The sequence below is a fragment of the Abrus precatorius genome, unplaced genomic scaffold (genome assembly GCF_003935025.1).
Source record: "Abrus precatorius isolate BTA unplaced genomic scaffold, Abrus_2018 Scaffold10, whole genome shotgun sequence".
Classification (NCBI taxonomy): Eukaryota; Viridiplantae; Streptophyta; class Magnoliopsida; order Fabales; family Fabaceae; genus Abrus; species Abrus precatorius.
The window spans coordinates 17,936,043-17,955,773 of record NW_020874292.1 but is presented as its reverse complement, the minus strand read 5'-3'; the positions used below and the strand labels follow the sequence as shown (position 1 = coordinate 17,955,773).

Below are 19,731 nucleotides of genomic sequence, written 5' to 3'. Positions count from 1 at the left end.
GTTCTTGGAACTCATGAAGTTGTTTCCACCTTTAGGTTGATCCAAAAGTATCAAACAAATCACGTTTCGCACAAGAACTCATCTCAACTATTTTGTTTACAATTGCTGTGGGGTTGGTCTGGTATGAGTCTTTTTCCTTTGCTCTCTCTCTCTCTTGTGTATGACCATCCACTCTTAGACTGTTTTAAAGTTGAGTTGCTAATATACCTTCTGTCAGGTTTATGGGTGCTGCTGCACTTCAAAAATACATTGGAAGCTTGGGTGGGATTGGAACTTCAGGTGTTGGCTCAAGTTCTTCCTATGCCCCAAAGGAGCTAAATAAGGAAGTGATGCCAGAAAAGGTTACCTTGTTAATTTGTTCTGACAGATGTACTCAGATTTCCTTAACAATCTGGCTAATGGATTATTCTGTATTTCTTGAAAGTTGATTAATTCAATAGCTTACATATGGATAAGCTAGAAATTTTGGTTGTTAGTATTTTGGATGAGAAGATTGTAAGTGCAACAGGGTTTATGAACAGTGGCATGATATATACAAGAGGAATGCTAGCAACACACTCCTAATTATTAGCTAAAATTTATTAAAAACTACAAAAGTATGAGAGTGAAACATTAATTTAAGAATGAGAAAGAGTAAGACCCACATGATTTTTGTAGTTTTCAATAAATTTTAGACAATAGTTAGGAGTGTGTTAAAAAGAGTATGTTGCTAGCATTCCTTTGTATGTAATGCTTGCATAATCTTTCCTGTTTCTAAACAAAAATTTCCTGGCTAATAATGCCATTACTTGCTATTTTGTGGACCAGTCAACAACAAAATTGGAAATCTGTGTGGAAGATAAGTGACATTATGAAGCCATTCATTTCTTGTATTAGTCTTTTTTGTAGAATATACAACAAACCAAAAGTTTCACTACACCTTATATATACTCTCTTTAATGTCACTGTATCACACTCTCCTTGCAGAATGTAAAAACATTTAAGGATGTAAAAGGTTGTGATGATGCAAAGCAAGAACTTGAGGAAGTTGTAGAGTACCTAAAAAATCCGTCTAAGTTTACACGCCTTGGGGGAAAATTGCCAAAGGTTTGTAGACATGTTTTGCATTTTGTTGCTGTTTTCTGCTTTTTCTTGTCTTAACAGCTTTTCTTCATGTTTTCTACTTTGCATGTACAGACTTCTCATTTCTTATTGGGCAGAATTACTTTCCATTGCTGTTTATGAACTGATTCCCTTTAATTCATCTCCAAATGCAAATTGTGTTGTGTGTAGTTACTGTAGTAGCAAATATGTTAGCTTTTGGTCATCATAATGTTATGTGTGTGTGTGTGTATTTTTATGAACTTGCTTGTTTAGATATCATATCATTCATTTAGTGTGTATTTGTTATATTTTGTGCACCAAGTGATGCTAAATGTTCCTCTTTTTAGGGGATTCTTTTAACAGGAGCACCTGGAACCGGAAAAACTCTACTAGCCAAGGTTAGTTAATGTTGGACATTTTTCTTTTATATTGTCTTATAGGATATAACCTATTGATCTTCTTCTATATGCTTTTGGGATTTGTTATTCTTGAAATTAGGCTTTGGCCTAACTCAACCTTTAGTCCTAGCTTGTAAAGCAAGGATTGTCTTAACTTATATAACCTCTACTTTAGCCATATTTGTAATCGATATGGGATCTGAACATGCCCCCTTATACTTAAAATTGGACATCTAAATTGTAGGAATTAATTCTTTTAATTGCGTTGGGAAAGTTGTGGAGCTAGATAAATTTCATTGGGAAATTCATGGGCCCAAGTTGGGGTCAATTTTTTTTATAGTAAAAGGGACTCAACATTGGATCTATTATAGGATTTAATACCATTTTAAGTTTGGGTTTGATCTAACTCTTTTTCTTATGAGCTAACGTTTGGAGTTTACTTAGATCAAGCCAAAATTTAAGTCATCATTCTTGATGTGATTATGCTGGAAATGTAGGTAAGAGAAGATCTTTGACGGGTTGCTTTCATGCTTTTGGGCAGTAACTGTACAGTTTACTATTGTATTATCCACTATAAAAGTAGAATGCTTAAAGGTTTGCTTGGCAATTTAGGTTTAGACCAAAAAACTGTGATAGTTTATTGTGATAGTCAGTGTTATACATTTGACCTAAAACTGTGATAGTTTATGTTATTTTCTATGCGTATATAAATATATTGAAGTATAGTTTTATATGTTTGGTAGAATATTATTATCTATTTTACGATCCCACAATTTACGATCTTTTATCCCCTTTCTGATCTTAGGTAAGATCTTGATCTTGACAACATTGCTACAAAGTATTTGAGTGAAGTGTGTACTCATTTATGTTTTTGACCATATTTGTTTATCTCAAATTTAGAAGGAATAATATTCTCCGTTTTATTGTATATTAATTATGAGGTCATTGGACCTATATATATACATGATCCTGCTGGCTATTTTAGGAAATATGGACAACTAATTCTAAGGTAACAAATCCCTGTGATTAGGGGATTGATTCTAAATACATAAACCTAATATTAATAGCAAGATACAGCTGTGATAAAGAATAAAATTACAGCAAGGATAAAATATAAAACTTCCTAAAATACCCAATGAGCAACACGGTTTTGACACTCCCCCTCGAGCTGGTCAGTAAGTGTTCTCCATTTCCAGCTTGGATATAATTCTTTCAGAGTTAATGCAGTTCAGCCCCTTGGTAAGTATGTCTGCAAGTTGATTCTGAGTGGACACATATGGGGTACAAATCATGCCACTGTCTAGCTTTTCCTTGATACAATGTGTCCACCTCGATATGTTTAGTTCTATCATGCTGCACCGGGTTGTGGGCTATACTAATTGCAGATTTATTGTCACAATATAACCTCATAGGTTCATCCTACCTTATCAAGTCTTCCAATATAATCTTCAGCCATAGAAATTCACATATTCGTGGGCCATTGCTCGAAATTCTGCTTTAGCACTCGATCTATCTATACTCTGTTTTTTGTTCTTCTAAGTCACAAGGTTTCCACCAAGGAAGGTGCAGTATCCAGTAGTTGATCTCCTATCCACAATGCTTCAAGACTCACTCTTGTTTTACTTGAACAATATCCCTCTTCTTGGAGTCCTTTTTAAACACTGGACAATTCTAAGGGTAGCTTGTAAATGTGCTTCTTTTGGTTGGTGCATAAACTGGCTGACTAGACTCAGCAAAAGCAATGTTTGGCCTAGTGTGAGATAAGTAAATAAGTCTGCTCACTAGTCTTTGATACATCTCTTTGTCTATGGCAATACCCTCCTCTGCACTTTCCAACTTTATATTTGGGTCAACTGGAGTACTTGCTGGTTTGCAAGCCGTCTTACATATTTCTCTGAGCAAGTCAGTAATATACTTTTGTTGAAATATGAAGATTCCTTTCTTGGAATGGGTCACTTCAATTCCCAAAAAATATTTAAGTCTCCATAATGTTTTGATCTCAAATTCCGTGGCAAGGCATTGACTTGACACTTGCTGCTCCTTTTTGTCATCCCCAGTTACTATAATATCATCTGCATACACCAATGAAATTGTTACTCCCCCTTGAATCTGAATGTTTGATAAATAAAGTGTGATCCCCTTGGCTCTGTTTGTAGTCCAAACTTTGGTGAATCTTCCAAATCATGCTCTTGGGGATTGTTTCAGTCCATATAGAGCCTTTTTTAGCTTGCAAACAGTTCCAGCAGCAACCTGTCCATCATAACCAGGGGGCAATTCCATGTATATTTCTTTTTCAAGGTCTCCATGTAGAAATGCATTCTTCACATCAAACTGCTGCAAGTTCCAATCATGATTTGTTGCTAATGACAATATTACTCTGATTGTGTTCATCTTAGCAACCGGGACAAATGTCTCTAAGTAATCCACTCCATAGGCTTGAGTGAATCTTTTGGCCACTAACCTTGCCTTGTGACGTTCAATGGTCCCATCAGCCTAGTACTTTACTTTATATACCTGCTTGCACCCTATTGGTTTTTTTCCAATTGGTAAGGTGCCAAGTTCCCAGGTCCTGTTCTTGTTTAACGCCTCCATTTCGACATCCATGGCTTGTTTCCATTTCTTGTCAGATAATGCTTCAGATACAGAGGAAGGTGTGGGAGTGGAGTTTAGGTTTGTGAGAAAGGTTTTATGGGTAGGAGAGAATTTTTCAAAGGATAGGAAATTTGATAGAGGGTAAAGTAATTGTTGGGTGCATTTTCTAGTTCCCTTTCTAAGGGCAATGGGAAGGTCCATGTTTTGGTCACCTGTGCTTCTGGATTTTCAGAAACAAACTCATTAGAATTATTGGAGTTTATAGGATTAGAAAGTATTACCACATTTGGTGATGGTGGGTTGGATTCCTGTACATGAACAGATTGTAGAATGGCCTTTTCTCTCCTTGAATATACCAGATTTTTTTCAAATTTTCCACCATTAGGTGCAGGTCCTGCTGTTGGTCCAGGTGCTTGTTCTGTTCTTCTCTCAATTTCAGGGACAGCAACGCTATTTGTCTCAATTTCAGGTCCAAATGCCATATTTGGAAGCATGAGAGTCTCATTTTCCTCTCTTACATTCTCCCCCTGAAGATGAGGCTGCTTGAAGTAGCTCTCTTGTTTGTTGAAGGTAACATCTTGACACAGAATCTTTTTGATGTGGGTGAAAACATTTGTATCCCTTTTGTGTGATTGAGTACTCTAAGAATACACATTTGACAGCTCTAGGGTCCACTTTTCCCCTTTCATTACTATGAACATGCACAAAGGATACACACCTAAATATTCTAGGTTGGAGTTTATTTGTAGGGTCCAAGTGTGGGTAGAATGAGGATAGGACTTCCATGGGGCTTTTTGATTCTAAGATTTTAGAGGGTAACCTATTGATTAGGTAGGTGGCAGTAAGAAGGGCTTCTCTCCAAAATTTCATAGGAACATGATTTTGAAAAAGTAGGGCTCTAGTTTGATCAAATAAGTGCCGATTTTTCCTTTCTGCAATCCCATTTTGTTGGAGTGTGTTCACGCATGAAGATTCATGGATTATACCCCTTCGTTTTGGCAAAAAGAGTTGAGCACAAGATTAAAGTAGTCCATGGCATTATCCGACATAATTCTTTTGATACTGACTCCAAATTGATTTTTAATCATTGAGACAAACTGGAAAAACATGAAACTAACTTCAAATTTCTGTTTCAGTAGGAAAACCCAAGTCAACTTGGTACAATCATCTATGAAGGTTAAAAACCATTTAGCACTTGAGACAACAGGGACATTAGTAGAACCCCATACATCAGTATGAACAAGGAGAAAAGGGAAAGGACTTATTATATTGGTAATGTGGAAAGGTACATGATTGTGTTTAGCAAGCTCACACACCTCATAATGGAGACTCCACATTTAAATTCTTAAACAAGGAAAGGAAAATCACCTTTACAACTCGAAATGAAGGGTGTCCCAACTAGCAATGGTATAGTTGAGCTTTCTCTTTATTGGTCGTGGTGGAATCAGATGAGAGAGTGGCTCTTGGTAAGCAGAATAGGGTTCTCCATGTAATATAGGCCATTCCACTCTTTAGCATGTCCAATTGTCCTCTCCAAGTGCTTGTCCTGCAGTATACAAGAGTTGCTATGAAAAACAACATTACATGAGAGATCTTTTGAGTTTATTTATAGAAATCAGATTGGTGGACAGTTTTGGGACATGAAGGACACTTTAATATTATGGATGGGCTTGTTTGGACCTCTTCGTGTCCTGCTGCAGTTATAACTGCAGTTATAAGGGTTCCATCTGCTGTGGAAATCTTCTTGTTGCTAGGACATGGAGAATATGTGGGGAAGTATTTGGGTAGAGGGGTCATATGGTCAGTGGCTCCAGAATCTAATATCCAATAATGGGTAAAGGGTGTATTTGAAACATTAAGTCCAAAAGAAGTTGAAAACTTACTAGAATATGTTAAGGAGCACAAACCTATGGGTTTCTCTAATTTACTAAGGAAGGATCTTACCCTTTCTATCTCTTTATGATTCAGCTGGACAGATTCTTCATCCATTCCATTAACAATGGGTGCTTGCCCTTGCCCTCCTTTTTGGGAGCGCCTCCTTTTGGACCCCCATTCTCAGCTTGGGGGTTTTCCATGTAATTTCCAGCACTTCTCCCTTATGTGGCATGGCTTATTGTAATAGGTACACCGGATCTCCTCGTGTTTTTTTCTCCATATTGGGAAACCCACTTTTCCTCTAGTTAGCAACCATGGCTGTTCCTCCTTCAGCCATCATTGCTGAGCTTTCAGTAGTTGGGGTCTTCAGCATCAGTCCTCTCCTACTTTCTTCACTCCAGATAATGGCTACCACTTCATTAAGCCTTGAGACTTTCTCTTTTTCCAGGATTTGGATTCGGACCTGGTCATATTCAGGATTCAGTCAGGCCTACCAAAAAATCATAGACTCTATCTTGTTCAATATTCTTCTCAAGAATTGCTGACTCTTCTAAACACTTTGCTTTTACAACTTGATAGTGATCCAATTCCATCCATAGGGACTTGAGTTGATTGGCATATTCTGTGACTGATTTGTTTCCCTGTTTGGCAGCCACGGTTTTCACCTTTACATCATAGATTTGAGCAGCGTCCTTGGCCTTAGAATAGGTTTGTTCTACTGCCTCCCAAATTTCCTTTGTTGATTTAAGGAACATGCAGGTATCACTGATTTTTGGGACCATTGAATTCCACAGTCACGCCATGATCATGGAGTCTTCTTCATCCCATGATTTGAACTTGGCATCCTCTGCCTTAGGGGGATTATCAGTTAGGTGACTGACCTTTCCTTTTCCTTTCAAGATGGTCTTAATGAGTTAGACCATTTGAGATAATTCTTTCCATTTAATCGATAAGCAAAATGAACATTTTGCAATTCTCCAGCAGTCTGGGATCTGTCCCCAGTTTGTAGAACAGGATTCATGACCTCAGCCATTTAGGCAACGCAGTGATGAAGACTGCGACTTGGGGTTTTGTTGAGTTTCTTGAAGGCATTCTTCATGAAAGTCCTATGAAATGGATCTTCAAGAGGATAAACAACAATTCCTTGCTTGTGTAGGTCCCAAAAAATGAACCAAATGATGTAGAATTGGATGGAGTAGATTTTCAGATTGGAGGAAACAAAAAATGAGAAGAAGAATTCAAAAAGTGGAGGGAAAGAGAGGTGATTACACTTGAATGGCACCATCCTAAAGGAGTAGGGATAAGCCTATTTGTCTCACCACATGGAGGAATCTATGATAAGAGAAAAGGATCCTAGATAATTCTAGAGAGAATTCCTAGAGAACTCAAAATTCACACAAGTGTGAAATCTAAACAAATGAATTTCAAGGTGCATTTTACAAGGGGCTAGCCTATTTATAGGCAAGCTAACTCAAGGCCAAAATACATCTTTATTGGGCTGTAAACAACAAGTAACAAGGGGATGGGGATTGTGCTGAATACATGCCTGGAAACATGGCCCAATACAAGTCCAAATAAAACTACAAGAGACTCCACTCTTCCCAGGCCCATTGCCAAAATACAAGGCCCAAAGCTAAACTAAGCTAAGCCTCTTTGTTTTGTAGCTATACAATTACAGGTATGAGTATAAAGGGATCCTATAGCTCCTAGGATCACATCAGGTTTACAAGCACGGTCAGAGGATCCCAAAGATCAGGAGCTTTGATACCATCTCAAATTTAGAAGGAATAATATTCTCCGTTTTATTGTATATTAATTATCAGGTCATTGGACCTATATATACATGAGCCTGCTGGCTATTTTAGGAAATATGGACAACTAATTCTAAGGAAACAAATCCCTATGATTATGGGATTGATTCTAAATACATAAACCTAATATTAATAGCAAGATACAGCTGTGATAAAGAATAAAATTACAGCAAGGATAAAATATAAAACTTCCTAAAATACCCAATGAGCAACACGGTTTTGACAGTTCATTGAATATATGCTTGTTGTTGTTGCATTTAAACATAAGTTTTAAGTTAAACTACATTTGTGTTTATACTTCCATTTTATCTGGCAACTTATTACAACACTGTTATATGCTATATGCTATTGGACTGTTCATGGAAGGATATAAATTTAGACTTTGGTTCTTGTCTCTCATTGACATTGGACTTTTAATCTTTTCAACCTTTGGATTTAATCTATTGAAAAAAAATTGTAATTATTATGATCTAATAGTGTTTTCTTTATCTGGGACCTTGAAGGCTATTGCTGGCGAAGCTGGTGTTCCTTTTTTCTATCGGGCAGGCTCTGAATTTGAGGAGATGTAAGTTGTCTTTTTCTTTCTATATTTTCAATTGCTTAAATTTTGGGCATTGAGCACATGTTATATATAATCTTGAGATCAGAGACAGAATATTGCATGCTATTATGCTGGAATATGATGAGGGTTTGTTATATGTTACCTTGAAATGACAACACAAAGAATGCTGTTGTATTGCAATTTTTTTTATTGAAAATATAGTTGTCAATTGTAATACTGATTAGGTTTCTTATTCCTTTCTGTTATTGATTTCTAGATCTCATTTATTATTGCTATTCTTCTGATGGGAACATACTCTTATCAAGTATCAACTATATGACGAAATAATATGGTTCAATCAGTGTCAATTCATTGTTATTAAGAAGTGATGTCTTTCTGTGGTCCTCTAATTTTTTGGAGGGAGGATTAACATCATTTTGTAGAACTGAATGGATTTCTTGTTGGCCATTAGATTAGATATATGAAAAGAATTTAGTATAATAGTATCTCCATCAAGGGTCCCCATTTTTTTAGATAACTCTATGAAATTGAGCTTTTATGATATTTATTGTTGGGAATAAATCCAAATATTTGGAACATGTGAAATATAATGAAACAGAATGAAGATTTTATTAACATTATAGGATTTCCTATTTCTGTGTGATATGCATGACACTACCTTGGTTGATTAGATGCTAAATGTTTTCATGTGATCTCTTAACAAGAATGCAAAATTTAATCTTCCTCCAGGCAGTTTAAGTTCTTCGATGGTCTATTTTGCTTGTGACATAGACACTGTAGCAATTTGTTATCAAATAAGGAATATTGTGATATGTTGGTTGTTAGGGATGTTCATTTTCATATTTCTTTTCATACTCAGGTTTGTGGGAGTTGGTGCTCGACGTGTAAGATCCTTATTTCAAGCAGCCAAAAAAAAGGTCTGTTGCTTTTCACTAATGATCTTCCAAAACTCTGTTATTCTGGTTTTGTACTGTACCACATGCGTCATATATTTATTTCTTATCGTGGAACATTTTTTTGTTTTATCATATTGTAGGCTCCCTGTATTATTTTCATTGACGAAATTGATGCTGTTGGATCAACAAGGAAACAATGGGAGGGCCATACGAAGAAGACATTGCATCAGCTACTTGTTGAAATGGATGGGTTTGAGCAGAATGAGGTATCTTTGAATATTTTGGAGTGCAATTTGTTCCTCTTTCCAAATTCATTCATCATTTTTTTCTTGTAGGGAATAATATTAATGGCTGCAACAAACTTGCCTGATATTCTTGATCCAGCTTTAACGAGGCCTGGTAGATTTGACCGGCATGTAAGTCCTATTCTTTTTGTTTTCTCAATAAAGAATCTATTAAGAGAAATAATATAAAAATAGAAAGAATAATGATGATAACTCCTAGAACTAGAAGCAACAAATTAATCAAGAGACAAATGAAAATTAAAGCATGCTTTATATTGCTTTAACAGTTTCTGTCAATCCATTAAGGGAAACTTTTGAAAGAATCATAAGCTGAAATTCACATGGAAGCTAAAAGGACAGGTCATGGGGGAGAAGCATTGTCTGATGAAAATTTCCATATTTTGCTCATGCTACCTCTTGCAAAATGTGGATACACTCAAAAGGATGTTACACTCAACCTAAACTTTTGAAACAAAAGGAACAAAAATATTCTGCAAAGCCTTGACAAACCTAATATTCTTTGATGATATATATATATTTGCTTTTGTTTTGTGCCAGAATTTTGAATGATAGTATTATGATGCTGCCTATATTATGTGATAAGTTATTTTCTTAATCTTGTTACAATGTGATTAGGTAGAAAAGAAGGAAGAGAGAGAAATGAGGCTCTCAATGATAATATTCTATTAGATTGATGTGATATGTAATGGTGTGATGGAAAATACTAACACGATGGTCTTATTTATACTAATATTAGGTCAGCTAATACTAGTGTAATATTACTAGTAAAGGCAAACCCCAAGTTCACTAATATAATAGGACTATTAATTGTAATTAAATTAATTAAGGAAAAAATGAGATAATATGGTAAGAACCTTGGGAGATCCACACAATAAAAGCTAATCTTTGTAGTTGGAGAGCCCAAGGCCTAAGGCCTTATAAATCCCACATTAAAATCCTATACCTCCAATGTGGGACTCAAGTCTCATATCTTGCAATTGGGATCCTAGCATCCCACCACATTTTGTAGCCTCAGCGTCCACACCAGCTGGCTGTGCACTATCCCCTTTGATTAGTTCTGAGTGAACATCGCAATGCTGGTATCACCACCTGCGTTGCTCATTTGCAGCTGGGAGATATGGTATGATAAGCGTAGGCCACCTTTAGAGAAAGTTTATCAGAGGAAGCGTAAGAATAGGACAGCTGCAGAGGATTTGAATTGTCAATCATAACTTTCTTAGTTATAACTGTATTTTGTTTCATGCTCTATAAATAGTTAGTTAGAAAGTGGGGGAAGGGATCTTTTGGGAGAAATCGGAGATTTGGAGGGAGATCAAAATTCCAGTAGGAAGGTGTTGTACAATTTCCTATTCTCTTCTCTTGTTCAGAGAAGATCCAATAAAGAATTCTATTCTTTGTAGTGTAGTTAGTATCGCACGATTCTCGATACAATACTAACGATTCGATTTTGTAGCCCAGGGATACGAATCGTATGGCAGAATCGATTTAACCTTTGAATCATTGCCGGAATCGCTTGAATTGTACGTATCAGGCTGAATCGTGAATTTGAATGGCGGCACACGATACCTTCGCAAACCGGGTAGCGCTTGAATCAGAGCGGAGCGGTGTGGCGCGGCTGTCCGCCGCCACTGCTGCCATATCGCGGGGCGTTTGGCATCGCGACAGGTGCGGGTGAAAACAAGGAGATGTTCACGATCTGGTGATTTGGGGGAAGAAAGAAACCTATTGTATTTTTTATAAAACGCACCGTTTGAATTATTTTTTAAGGGTAAAAAAGGTCATTTACCTTTTATAAAACGTGTGTTAATTTCATCTTCCCCACCCTCTCCACTCTCCGCGAAAAGTCTGACCTCCGCATAGCGGTTTCTCCCATTCTCACCGGTACCCATTCCATTTTGCTAGATAAATCAGTTAGTCCGGAGGCTCACCTTCTCCATTTTGCTGGAGAAATCATCTTTTCCGGTATCTCCTCTGGTTTTTTGTTCACTGGAGAAATAGTTTTTCTGGCATATCTGTTTTTCTGTTTACCGGAAAAATAAGATTTTCCAGCGTTTGTTCACTGCTTTCCTTTTCAAGATTTCTGGTTTTCAAGATTTTTGGTGGTCCCTTTGCCATTGCAACAGTTTCTATTTTTTATTTGTTTTCTCCTCCTCTTTTTGATAGCTACATATTATTTGACTTAAAAATGTTAAGATATTAAATGTTTTGATGTTTCTTTACATTACAATACTCTTATATTTATATTTTTTATGTTTTAAATTATTGATTTTGAATCTTATGATTCAAGATACGATTCAATTCATGATTCGAAAAATAGGTCTTACAATTCATAACTTGAATCCCGATTTAACTACCTTGATTTTTTGTTCAATACCTATCAATCTGGTATCAGAGCTCCATCTAGGAGCTGTGGTATTGGGATTGTTTATGCGCAAAATAACTACCAGAATGGAGTCAAGGATCGAATGATTGGAGCATTGTATGGAGCTGTGGAACCGCGATCGAGAAGCTTGGAATTGCGAGCGAGAAGAGGATCGGAATCGAGAGGAAGAACGATTCCGACGGTTGGAAGCGTTGGTGGAATCCTTGGTTTGCCGTTCGGGAGAAGATGCGAGAAATGACGCAGTGCGTCGGGCGGCGGAAGAAACAGAGCGTCGGGCGGAAGATGACACCCGGTCGGATGCGGCAATAGGTGGGCAACCTGTCGGAGTGAGTGAACGATGGAAGAAGATGAAAATTCCGGTGTACGAAGGAGAAGAAAATGTGTTTGGGTGGGTTAATAAATTGGAACATTATTTTCGCTTGCAAGGAGTTGAGGATGGGGAGAAACTTCAGGCGGTGATGGTGGCACTTGAAGGTAAAGCTCTAAGTTTGTTTCAATGGTGGGAGTCATGTCATCTGCACCAAAATTGGGAAGAGTTTAAAGAAGCTATTATTGGTAGATTTCAGCCGGCCATGGTACATAGTCCTTTTGCGGCTTTATTGGCTTTAAGGCAAGAAGGCACGGTGGAGGACTTTGTTTCTCAATTCGAGAAGTTTGCAGGAATGCTGAGTGGGGTAGGAGAAGAACATTTGATTGATATATTTGTCAATGGCTTGAGGGAAGAAATTGGAGCTGAGTTGAAATTGTACGAACCTCCGAATCTATCAGCAATGATGAAGAAAACGTTGATGATTGATCAAAAGAATGCAGCATTGATGAAGAATGGTGTTGGGCCTGTAGGGAAGCATGGGAGCAATCATAAACCATTCTCTTTCTCTCGTACGGTGATTGTGGATACAGGGCAGAAACGGGGAGTGGGAGGAACACATGCTGAAGTCGTTTCAGCTGCATCTTCTGCTGGTAGTAATGAAAGTGGGTCTGGATTTAGAGGACGGGGTGGTGATTTCAAAAGGTTGTCCAATGCAGAAATGTAGGAGAAAATAAGAAAGGGGGAATGCTTTAAATGTGAAGAAAAATATGGGCCAAATCATATTTGTAAAAATAAATAGTTAAAATTGATGTTGTTGGAGGAATGGAGGGTATGAATGGGAGTGAGGAGGACAATTCAGAATGTGAGGAGAGAGGGGCAGAATTCAAGCAAATATTGTTAAATAGTATTGCTGGATTTACCTCCAAGAGGTCCCTTAAGGTGTGGGGTGAACTTGGTCAGGAGAGAGTGATAGTGTTGATTGATTGTGGGGCTACCCATAATTTCATTTCCCATGAATTGGTAAGAAGAGCTCAATTACCAGTTCAAGATACGCCTTCCAACGTGGTAGAGTTTGGTGATGGACATAAGGTTCGGTGTAAAGGTAAATGTGCTAAAGTTGCCATGATGATACAAGGGGTGCCTATCAAACAAGACTTCTATTTATTTGAATTAGGGGGGGTAGAGATGGTTTTGGGGCTGGAATGGTTGGCCCAATTAGGAGAAATCAGAGCAAATTTTGAGCAATTAACTCTGAAAATAAAGGTGGAAGGGCAGTTGGTCACATTGAAGGGGGAACCGGAGTTAACGAAGGGCAGAGCTTCATTGAACTCTATGATTAAGACTATACAGCAAGAAGGGGATGGTTTTTTGTTAGAATGTCAATTGATTCAGCAGCCTGAGGAAGCTATGGCAAAGTTACCTCCAGTATTGACTGCAGTTCTGCAACATTATGCTGAGCTGTTTGAGGTTCTGAAGACATTACTTCCGGCAAGGAAGCATGATCATGCCATACATCTTAAGGAGGGAGCTGCTATTCCCAACATCCGGCCCTATAGGTATCCTCATTGCCAAAAAACTGAAATTGAAAAGATGGTTAGTGAAATGCTGGTAGCTGGAATTATTAGACTGAGTTTGAGTCCTTATGCTAGTCCTATTATTTTGGTAAAGAAAAAAGATGGAAGTTGGAGGCTTTGTGTGGACTATAGGGCCCTTAACAAAGTGACTATACCTAACAAATTCCCTATTCCCGTTATTGATGAACTGGGTAATGCTGAAATTTTTTCAAAACTGGATTTGAGGTCCGGTTATCACCAAATCAGAATGAGAAATGAGGATATTGAGAAGACAGCATTTAGAACTCTTGAGGGGCACTACGAGTTTGTAGTGATGCCTTTTGGGCTCACTAATGCGCCGTCAACCTTTCAATCTTTGATGAATGAAGTGCTGAGACCATTATTAAGGAAGTATGTATTGGTATTTTTTGATGATATTTTGATTTACAGCAAAAATGACGATGAGCATGCACAGCATTTGGCTACAGTAATGGATCTTCTACAGCAGAATGATTTAAAGGTGAAGGGAAAAATATGTATTATTGGCCAGTCTACTTTGGAATATTTGGGCCATATTATTTCAGCGGGTACTGTGGCTGCTGATCCAAAAATTAGAATCTATGTGGCTTTGGCCTCAGCCTAAAGATGTGATGAGCTTGCGGGGACTTTTGGGTTTGATGGGATATTATAGACTGTTTGTGCAGCAATATGATCTCATTGCTAGACCGTTGACTCAACTCTTAAAGAAGGATAGTTTCTTGTGGAGTGAGGAAGCTCAAGTTACTTTTGATAGACTCAAGCACGCCATGACCTTACTGCCCACGTTGGCTGTTCCAGATTTTTCTAAAACTTTTGTTTTAGAAACTGATGCTTCAGGAACAGGTTTGGGTGCAGTTTTGCTTCAAGATGGGAAGCCTCTTGCTTTTTGGAGCACTGCTTTGTCAGACAGAAATCAGTGTATGAGAGGGAGTTGATGGCAGTAGTTAAAGCTATGCAAAAGTGGCGACATTATTTGTTGGGAAGTCATTTCATCATACAGACGGACCAAAAAGTTTGAAATTTCTCACTGATCAATGGTTGTGGGCAGAAGAACAATTCCGTTGGATTTCAAAGTTGTTTGGATATGATTTTGAAGTGCAGTATAAACCAGGCAAAGATAATACAGCAGCTGATGCTATGTCTCGCCGAAGCTCTTATTTTTCAATTTCGATTATAAAGATGTCTGATTTTGAGAAGTGGCAAGAGGAGATTCAATAAGATGCTAAGTTGAAAGGTATTATATAGGATTTATTGCTGAACCCAGCCTCTCATGAGGGGTATATTCTGAAAGATCAGAAACTGTTTTATAAAAACAGTTTGGTGTTGCCTAAATCTTCTGCTAAGATTCCCATTATTTTAAAGGAATTTCACTCTTCGTTGATTGGAAGACACTCTGGTTATTTTAGAACGTTCAAGCGAATTGCCAATGTGGTTTATTGGGAAGGTATGAACAGTGATATAAAGGAGTTTGTGGCTGTCTGTGATGTGTGTCAGAGAAATAAATATTCTACTTTGACTCCAGCTGAATTGTTATAGCCGTTGCCAATTCCCATGGTTGTACGGAGAGATATATCCATGAATTTCATTTGGGGGGGGGGGGCTGCCAAAATCCAAAGGGAAAGACACTATTTTAGTCGTGGTGGATAGACTAACGAAGTACGCCCATTTCTTACTGCTGAGTCATCCTTACACTGCTGGAGATGTGGCAGCCATTTTTGTGCATGAAATTGTGAGGTTACACGGTTTCCCTAGTTCTATTGTGTCGGATAGGGATATGATTTTTATGAGCAATTTTTGGAGAACTTTGTTCAAGGCAGTAGGTTTAGGGTTTAGTTCCGCTTATCATCTGCAATCGGATGGTCAAACGGAAGTGGTTAATAGGAGTGTGGAAGTTTACTTGAGGTGTTTAACTGGGACAAGACCCAAAAACTGGAGTTTGTGTTTGGCTTAGGCTGAATTTTGGTTCAACACAAACTATAACGCATCTAGTAAAATGACTCCCTTTCCGGCTTTATATGGAATTGACCCCCCAACACTTTTAAAGGGGACTCTGATTCCTTCTCGAATGTAAGAAGTGAATCAGTTGCTGCAAAGCCGTGATGAGTTGTTGGTTGAATTGAGGGACAATCTTCTTAAAGCCCAAGATGTGATGCGGGGTACATGCTAATAAACATAGAGGAAAGGTGGAGTTTCAGGAGGGTGATTGGGTGTTTTTGAAACTTCAACCCTATCGTCGAAGGTCTTTGGCTAAAAGGGCAAATGAAAAGTTGAGTCCTCGATTTTATGGATCTTTCAAGGTGCTGTCTAAGATAGGACAGGTGGCGTACAAGCTGGAGTTGCCTCCAACTAGCAGGATTCATCCGGTATTTCATGTTTCATGGTTAAAAAAAATGGTGGGTCCGTTAGTTCAGACACAGCCACTGCCAGAAATGTTGTCTGAAGATCAGGAATTGTGGGTTTGTCCACAAGCAGTTTTGAAGGTTAGAGAATCCACTATGGGTGATGTGGAAGTTTTGATACAATGCCAAGGCCTTCCTTCTTGTGAGAATAGTTGGGAATCTGCAGCTAGGATGCAAGTGGCATTTCCTTCCTTCCACCTTGAGGACAAGGTGAAGCTTTTGGCGCCAGGTATTGATAAGCGTAGGCCATCTTTAGTGAAAGTTTATCAGAGGAAGTGTAAGAATAGGGACAGCTGCAGAGGATTTGAATTGTCAATCATAACTGTATTAGTTATAACTGTATTTTGTTTCATGCTCTATAAATAGTTAGTTAGAAAGGGGGAGGAGGGGGGGGGGAGGGATCTTTTGGGAGAAATCGGAGATTTGGAGGGAGAGGCTGGAACTCTCGAAATTCCAGTAGGAAGGTGTTGTACAGTTCCCTATTCTCTTCTCTTGTTCAGAGAAGATCCAATAAAGAATTCTATTCTTTATTCAATACCTATCACGGTAAAAGGCTTTGATACCTTGGGAGAACCACACTAAAGCTAGCCTTATAGCTGGAGAGCCGAAGGCCTTGTAAACTCTACCTTAGAATCCCATACTTCTGTTGTAGGATTCAAGTCCCATACCACAATTGGGATCCTAACAAAATATTATGAAGTAAAGAAACATAAATTATTGATTCTGCAATATGTTCTAAATATATTTAAGATTTTTTAAATACACTGTTGAAGTCTTACATTGACTACAGATATGACTTAAATAGAACTTAAAAAAAAAAAGTTAAACTAATCCTCACTTTACGAGTTTATTTTTGGGGGTTGGGGTAGACTTTAGCTCAAATTTAAGAGATGCAATGAGATATTCTGTAGAATGTAGATATTCTAACACTCCCGCACGGGCTAAAGCTTGTAAACTAACAAATTAAGACTTACAAATAAAATATAAAGTGACTCAATAACAGCTGCATAGGTAAAAAGACAACTTGTTGGAATTATGTGGTTTTGAGGTATAGAAGGGGGAAGAGAGATAAAAGAGAATAAATCTATAGATTGATATTAAATGGGATGTATTACAATGAATTTGCATACAATAATAAGACCTAAAGCGCTCACCCCTGTTTATACTAATTATTCTAACTAAATAAGGAAACAAATCATGAAATATTAGGTAATATGGAAACTAAGAAAATAGAAAAACTAGTTTTAAGAAGTAATATTTGAGATACACTAAACTATTTTAGGATGCAATCTAGATATAATGGATATTCAAAATAGTTCTAACTACTAAGATATAATATTTATTCTATGAGATATTCCAACACGCCCCCTCAAGATAAAGCTGACTAACCTTTAAAACCTTGCTACAAATAAATGATGTACTGCTGGAGATTCTCAACTCAACGATGCTTGAGATAGGTACAAACCCCAATTATAAGGATAGAACACTGCAGTTCTTTGAGAGACTGCTCATTCCAAGCCGTTAGCTCAAACTCACAATTGACAAGCTCCCCTCTCTCAACCTCTCTTATTTATAAGCAAACTGCCATACTTCTTTGTCTCAACCCAGCCAACTATCACTTATCAACAACTAACTCTCTTAACACTAACTAATTATACCTCTAACTAACTACGGGAGTTACCTATCAGAGATTCTTAGAGAGATGGTAATGCTATAGGTGTACATCTGGAAAACAACTTAGCACATATGGATGGAATAACTATGGTGGTGCTATCATGCGGTATTGACAACCTAGTTCAGGCTTGCTTTGTATGATATCACATGCCTTTTTTTTTTTTATTGTCCGTCTTTCATTCTCTGCTCCAGCAATATTTTCTTTTTTCATCCAGAAATAAAAATAAAAATATCTGCCAAGCAACCTTACAATATAAAATATCAAACTATTGTCATGAACATGGAAGTTAATTTGCTAAATAAAATGGTAGTTGCTATGGTAACCACTTGTGTATTATACCGAAGGTGAGTTTTCAAGTGTATATTGATTATTATTCAGAATACACATTTCAAAATCTATTTAATACAAGTAATAACTATTAAAATACTTGACAACTTACCTTGTGTACTGAATCCTGGATAAAAGAACATTGGAGTAATGCCTGCATCATATAGAAGATAAAAAGACTAACAAATTTCCTATTCCAGATTGTTGTACCAAATCCAGATGTACGTGGTCGGCAAGAAATATTGGAACTCTATCTGCAAGATAAACCTATATCTGATGATGTAGATATTAAAGCAATAGCTCGTGGTACCCCAGGGTTCAATGGGGCAGGTGAATTATTTTTTATTATATAATATATTTGAGATGACTTTCTATATTATTATACCCCAAGTTTCTGAATTTATTAATATATATTCCTTTAAAACTAGATCTTGCGAACTTGGTAAATGTTGCTGCCATCAAAGCTGCAGTGGAAGGTGCAGAGAAAGTAACAGCTGCACAGTTGGAGTTTGCAAAAGACAGAATAATTATGGGTACTGAGCGGAAAACAATGTTTATATCAGAAGAGTCAAAGAAGGTATTTTTATATGTCAGGAAACCAGGTTGTGTGCTTAAGTATCTGGACAGCTTATATGATTGACATAAACCATAGGTTTGACTGTGTAAGGGACTAAGGGTTTAACCTGGTTTACTCCTCTAACTATTTTCTTTTTTGGTTCAATTTAGTTCTTTAAAATTTCCTTTCATCCCATGTTTGTCCTTGCCATTCTATTTCCTGGCTCTTAATAGAGATGACTCTAGTAGATTTATGCACATTAAACCATTGAATCAGAACTATCCAAAATATCCCTCGCCACATGTCTTGTGTCAAAGAAAAATTAAAGAAGAAAAAATAACTCATTTTCCAGGAATCTTCAACAACTCTCCACTATTGTTCTCCAACTTAAAAGAGCTTTTAGACAATTGTTTTACAATTTCTGAAATAAATATACAAGATTTTCTCTTTTGCTTATCCAATCAGGTTCCAACAATTGAGAGTTAAATTCAAATGGGATTGTGGGTGAGGAGGGTGGATGAGGGTTTTGAAAAATAGGTTCTTTGCTGGTATTGGTTGTGCAACCAAGAGTGAAAGGAGATGGAATGGCTCAGGAAGGTTTGGGGGATAGTGGGTTCCTCGATGGGTGGGGATGGTGTGGTTGTCTGTCCTCAATGGTGAGTTTGTTTTTGGCTGGGGATGAGGGTGATGGCATGACCTAAATGGTGGGTGGAGGTGGGGATGGGGGTATGACACTGATGGTTGGTTCTTTGATGGGTAGGGATGATGGAAAAAGGGTGATGAGGATGGTGGATTTTGGTCATGGTCTTCTCTCAACCCCTCTTTCTCTCTTCCTTCTTGTTGATTTCCTATTGTCTTTAGAATTCCATGCTGTTTCTCAATTTTGGGCTAAAATTGAAATCCCTTGTCTTTGGAATATTGGAGAAAGAGAGGAGAGGAGGATGGAGGGTGAAAATCTAGTTTCTGG

General features: G+C 37.6%; 1 protein-coding gene across 2 annotated transcripts in view; it reads left to right on the top strand.

The window, feature by feature from the left end:
- Positions 1–19,731, top strand: part of LOC113862689 (ATP-dependent zinc metalloprotease FTSH 11, chloroplastic/mitochondrial-like) — a 30,104-nt gene that overhangs the window by 3,464 nt on the left and 6,909 nt on the right. For both annotated transcript variants that reach the window (XM_027495819.1, XM_027495827.1), the window contains 10 exons: positions 36–121; positions 218–341; positions 967–1,086; positions 1,431–1,481; positions 8,263–8,324; positions 9,181–9,238; positions 9,358–9,483; positions 9,553–9,633; positions 18,409–18,538; positions 18,637–18,785. In XM_027495819.1, coding sequence (XP_027351620.1) covers positions 36–121; positions 218–341; positions 967–1,086; positions 1,431–1,481; positions 8,263–8,324; positions 9,181–9,238; positions 9,358–9,483; positions 9,553–9,633; positions 18,409–18,538; positions 18,637–18,785 — 987 coding nt within the window. The remainder of the gene's footprint in view (positions 1–35; positions 122–217; positions 342–966; positions 1,087–1,430; positions 1,482–8,262; positions 8,325–9,180; positions 9,239–9,357; positions 9,484–9,552; positions 9,634–18,408; positions 18,539–18,636; positions 18,786–19,731) is intronic.